The sequence below is a fragment of the Gymnoscopelus braueri genome, assembly GCF_963280865.1.
Source record: "Gymnoscopelus braueri genome assembly, chromosome: 4".
Taxonomy (NCBI): domain Eukaryota; kingdom Metazoa; phylum Chordata; class Actinopteri; order Myctophiformes; family Myctophidae; genus Gymnoscopelus; species Gymnoscopelus braueri.
In genome coordinates this window covers 12,643,205-12,649,204 of record NC_137605.1, presented here as the reverse complement: position 1 = coordinate 12,649,204, position 6,000 = coordinate 12,643,205, and the positions used below count along the sequence as shown (strand labels likewise).

At 40.2% G+C, this 6,000-nt stretch overlaps 1 protein-coding gene across 1 annotated transcript in view; it reads left to right on the top strand.

Annotated features, from left to right (window-relative positions):
* LOC308083436 (FH1/FH2 domain-containing protein 3-like) overlaps positions 1 to 6,000 on the top strand; it is a 179,897-nt gene that overhangs the window by 116,624 nt on the left and 57,273 nt on the right. Inside the window, 2 exon segments of the mRNA XM_080425750.1 lie at positions 1,324 to 1,418; positions 4,972 to 5,083. Coding sequence (XP_080281876.1) covers positions 1,324 to 1,418; positions 4,972 to 5,083 — 207 coding nt within the window.

The window sequence follows — 6,000 nt, the reverse complement described above, 5'->3', positions numbered from 1 at the left end:
AAGGTTAGGTTTAGGAATAAGGTTCGGTTTAGACATAGTTTTACTGAGGTTAAGTTTAGGAATAAGCTTCGGGTTAGACATAGTTTTACTGAGGTTAAGGTTAGGAATAAGCTTCGGTTTAGACATAGTTTTACTGAGGTTAAGGTTAGGAATAAGCTTTGGTTTAGACATAGTTTTACTGAGGTTAAGGTTAGGTTTAGACATAGTTTTACTGAGGTTAAGGTTAGGAATAAGCTTCGGTTTAGACATAGTTTTAACTGAGGTTAAGGTTAGGAATAAGCTTCGGTTTAGACATAGTTTTACTGAGGTTAAGGTTAGGAATCAGGTTCGGTTTAGACATAGTTTTACTGAGGTTAAGGTTAGGAATAAGCTTCGGTTTAGACATAGTTTTACTGAGGTTAAGGTTTAGGAATAAGCTTCGGTTTAGACATAGTTTTACTGAGGTTAAGGTTAGGAATAAGCTTCGGTTTAGACATAGTTTTACTGAGGTTAAGGTTAGGAATAAGCTTCGGTTTAGACATAGTTTTACTGAGGTTAAGGTTAGGATAAGTTTAGCGTTAGACCTAGTTTTACTGAGGTTAAGTTTAGGAATACGTTTGTGCGTGCGCATGTGCGTTTGTGCGTGCGTGCGTGCGTGCGTGCGTGCGCGTGCGTGTGCGTGTGTGCGTGCGTGCGTGGCACATGTACAGCATGCATGTTGAATGTACTTGGTTGAATGAATGCTCAGACACCTGAATGCACTGATTGTTATCATGCTGTTGTTTCTGGTTGTTTTCCCATCACAGCGTTAGGCCTACAGTGTGTCAGAGCATCAGATCACAGAATACATGCTCTCATTACTAGTGTCTGTTCTCTGAGGCGCTGACACGTCCAAGGCTGCATGAAGATTAATGTGGTGACCAAGAGGCAGCCGCTAAACTGAAATGGCAGATGTGTGTTAAACCAATCTCTCTCTCTCTCTCTCTCTCTCTCTCTGTCTCTCTGTCTCTCTCTCTCTCTCTCTCTCTCTCTCTCTCTCTCTCTCTCTCTCTCTCTCTCTCTCTCTCTCTCTCTCTCTCTCTCTCTCTCTCTCTCTCTCCCTCCCTCTATGTCTGTCTGTCTGTCTGTCTGTCTGTCTGTCTGTCTGTCTGTCTGTCTGTCTGTCTGTCTGTCTGTCTGTCTGTCTGTCTGTCTGTCTGTCTGTCTGTCTGTCTGTCTGTCTGTCTGTCTCTCTCTCTCTCTCTCTCTCTCTCTCTCTCTCTCTCTCCCTTTGTCTCTCTCTCTCTGTCTCTCTCTCTCTACCTCCCTATGTCTGTCTCTCTCTCTGTCTCTCTCTCTCTGCAGCTCTTGGACAGATCATGCTGTACGTGGATGGGATGAACGGCCTCATATCCCACAATGAAACTGTTCAGTGGCTCTACAGCCTGGTTGGATCCAAGGTAAAAAAAAAAAAAACATCAACACTCCACAATCAAAAAAATCTATTTATATGTTTTGTTTTGGGTCAGTAATGTCTTCACAGTGTCTAATTTACAGTATAGTCGCCCAGCTGACCGACTCCAAAAGCATCTCATACCTCACATAGTTTTCAGCATCAAGGCAGCCAGCTAGCTCCTCTGTTTAAAAAAAAAAACACTTCTCACAGCTCACCTAAGCCCCCTAGTGGTCAAAGTCGTTTTTTTTGGCCGCATCATGACAGCAGCAACAACAGAGCAGTGGTGGAAAAAGTACTCACGTGTTTTACTTAAGTTACTCAAGTAAATGTCCGGAATTCAAAATGTACTTGAGTAAAAGTAAAAAGTATTGGTATCAAAATGTACTTAAAGTACCAAAAGTAAAAGTACTGAAATGTTTGAAAATAGCAGCTCTACAAGCTCACAACGCGTCGCCAGGTATAAAATGGGGCTAAAGTGGTTAATGCATGTTTTATAATATAATAATTGATATCTGCAAAGTAACTTGCAACTAAAGTTTTCACATAATTGTAGTGGAGTAAAAGTACAATATTTGCCTCTGAGATGTAGTGGAGTAGAAGTAAAAGTATAGACAATTGGAAATACTCCAGTAAAGTAAAAGTACCCCAAAATTGTATTTAAGTACAGTACTTGAGTAAATGTACTTAGTTACTTTACACCACTGCAAGACGACGTTACAAAGCGTCAAAGCTCTGTATTTGTAACTCTTTGATGCGTGCAAATGTAACCAAAATGTAAACCCCATAAACGTAAAGGGTCCATTTGGTTACATTCACACACATCTCAGAGTGAACTGAATGTTCAGGGCGCGCTCCCACGCACTTTTATTTTACCTCTGGGCAGAATCTGCCAATGCTTTGTCAATGTAAATGCGTGGATTCACGCAAGAGCGGATCTTTCCGCATGTCGCGCAGACCGTGCGTTTATCCGCTCTACACGACTTGTCCATTTGAAGCATAAAACTGCTGGAGGCAGGAGCTGATTTTCCCCCTCTGTCCAATCGGGTGAGTCGAAGGCGGACCGTCCCAAGACTCAGGAAGCACCATGGTGCTCAAGGCAGAAGGCGGGGCCACGGGGAGGGTCTTGAAAGTGAGTGACAGGTTCGTCACTCCCGTTTTTTAGAATCCGCTGTCTGCAAAAAACTGTGGCCGCGCACAACCTGCGTTTAACGCTAGCCGACCATGTTTTGGTGGGAGCGCGCCATCAGGGTTTTTTTTTCATTTTTTTTCACAGTGCATTTGGTCTCACCCTCTCCTCAGTGATTGTAGACATATGTAAGCAGCAGTGGTGTAAAGTAACTAAGTACATGTACTGTACTTAAGTACAATTCTGAGGTATTTTACTTTACTGGAGTATTTCCAATTTTCTGTACTTTTACTTCTACTCCACTACATCTCAGAGGCAAATATTGTACTTTTACTCCACTACAATTATTTGAAAACTTTAGTTACTATAGTTACTTTGTAGATTTTGATTATTATTACAAAACCATTTCAGCCATCAGCCCTATATACTATATTTCAGCCATTTGAAAATAGCCGATCTACAAGCTCACAATGCGTCGCATCGCGACGCATTGTGAGCTTGTAGATCTTTTAGCATTTTTTTTTGCATTTTATTCCTTTGAAAACTTTGTGAAATGGGACATTCTGCCTACTTTTGTACGTTTACTCATTTTGAATTCCGGACTTTTACTTGTAACCGAGTATTTCTACATTGCAGTATTGATGATTGATTTTTTTTTACTTAAGTAAAAAATGTGAGTGCTTTTTCCACCACTGGTAAGTGGGCCGCATGGTTCTCATCAAAGAAGCAGGCCTGTCTGCCCACTATACGGAAGAGGGGTCCCTTTATTGGGGCCAGAGCTGCCTCCAGTCCCCCCCCCTGTCCGCTCTCACTCATGGATCATATCTTTTCACTGCTCCAAATTGCTTTAATATCTAAAGACGTTAGATTTCTTTCCTTTTCTGTTTTTTTGGACACGTCTCGGTATCATTGCAGGGGATTTTATTACGTTCAAATAGAATGCATGTGTCGGTACAGGGCGGTCCGGCGGGCCCTCTATATCCTCTCCTCTGTTTAAAAAAAACACCAAAGGATAGAACTGTGAGTTCCCTCCATGTACTCTCTGGTACTATGTCTATTTCACTTATTCTGATATTCATGTCTATATATGGACTAAAGCAGTGGTTCTCAAACGTTTTCATGTCAAGGACCCCCAAAAATGATATGTATTTGGCCCGCGGACCCCCTCATGTCAAAATATTTTCTTCCGGGGACCCCCCAGAAGCAAAGATTTGAGACACAAATGTTCGCTTTAAAAAAAATATATATTCAAAGCTTTGCACACATTTTTCAAAAATAGTAGATCTACAAGCTCATAGCGCGGCACAGAGTGCCGCGCTATGAGCTTGTAGATCTGCTATTTTTGAATAGCTTAAGTATAAAAGGTTAAAGTGGTTAAAATGATTGTGACGCTATATTGACACATTTTGCTGGGGACCCCACTTTGAGAAACCAATGGACTAAACTGTAAATACTGCAAACATTCAGCCAAATAGGCGGAACTTTTGCGTCGCGAGAGGTGAAGGGATTAGATGTAGAGTTAAAAAGAAAGGAGGGGACCAAGTACTAGAGACCCCCATGGGGGAAGTATATAGGGGTTTAAGTGGGTATAAGTGATATTCTAAACATGAAGACATGAACTGTGTGTTCCCATCATGTCCTTTATCCCATTAAAGACAGAGAAAAAGCATCTGTGTCATTTTAGATTTCTCATAGTGCGGCGCTGCTATTTTTGAAGAATTTTGAAAATGTATGCAAATCTTTGAATTATGTATGTTTTTTTTTTACATTTTAAGTCAAATCTTTGCTTCAAAAATATTTTGAAATGGGGGTCCACGGCAAAATACGTATCATTTTGGGGTCCTTAACATGAAAAAGTTTGAGAATCACTAATTATAGCAACATAAGTTAAAAAAAAAAAAAAAAAACTGTTTAGAAGACATTTGTAGAATCCCCAGAAGCAAAGATTTGAGTTGCAAATGTTTGCTTAAAAAATATTTGCACTCATTGTCCACGATTTTTTAAAGAAATTGCAGATCTGCAAGCTCATAGTGCGGCACTCGGTGCCGCACTATGAGCTTGTATATCTGCTATTTTTGAATAGCCAAAGAAATTAAAAAAATGACACAGATGCGTCCCGGTTTGAATGGGTTAAATATATCTATTTGAGTTGTGTTTTCCTGTTACAGTAATAAGAGCACCTCTCTTATCGTACAGTAGCCCTCAACACTCGCCAGGCAGGAAGTCGCTGTGTGAAATGATAACCGTCCGCGTTAAGGATGCAATGTCAACGTCCTACAGTCGTTCGTGTTACAGCAATGTTGTTGTTGTTGTTACATGACGTGTGTGTGTGTGTGTGTGTGTGTGTGTGTGTGTGTGTGTGTGTGTGTGTGTGTGTGTGTGTGTGTGTGTGTGTGTGTGTTGTGTGTGTGTGTGTGTGTGTTCCTTCTAGTTTCGTCTGGTGGTGAAGACGGCGTTGAAGCTCCTGCTGGTGTTTGTAGAATACACCGAGGCCAACGCCTCGCTGCTCATACAGGCTGTGAACGCTGTGGACACCAAGAGAGGTATTCTTTTAAAAGCATGTCGTTTTGAATACTTAAAGGGATACTTCACTCTCGGGCCGGACACATTTAAAAAAAATATTAAAAATAAATGAAAAAAGTTATGGAAAATTCATGGCCCCCTCACACATTAGTAGGACACTCTAATGCGTGAGGGGGCCATGAATTTTCCATAACTTTTTTCATTTATTTTTAATATTTTTTTTTAAATGTGTCCCCCGGCCCTAAAGTGAAGTATCCCTTTAAGGATTTTTAAAAAAACAAGTACTGTAGTTTGGCACTATGTCACTTCTTTTTTTACATTGAACTGCCAGAATTATTTCATATTTTTTTAGCCAGTGCCAGAGTTTTTCATTGGAAAAAAAAAGTACTCAGGAGCCGAAATACAGCATTTTTAAGTTTTAAGTTAACAAGGAAGTGGATAGGAGTCTAGATCTTCAACTAATCAAATCTCTTCACGTAGATCTACGCGATTGGCACGTGGCGGCTTTTAAGCGGTTCGCGTAGATCTACGTGATTGGCAGTCAATGTGTTACATTTGAATTCTGTCCAATCTATATGGTAGAGTATGTTAATACAATATAACTTATACAATCTGTATGGTAGAGTATGTTAATACAATATAACTTATACAATCTGTATGGTAGAGTGTGTTAATACAATATAACTTATACAATATGTATGATAGAGTATGTTAATACAATATGTATAGCAGAGTATGTTAATACAATATAACTTATACAATCTGTATGGTAGAGTACTGTATTTCCGCACTATAAGGCGCATCTGAGTATAAGGCGCACCTTCAATAAATGTATTATTTTCATATATAGGGCGCACCGCATTATAAGGCGCATCCGCACTATAAGGCGCACTGACGGTGCGGTGCGCCTTATAGTGCGGAAAATACGGTATATTAA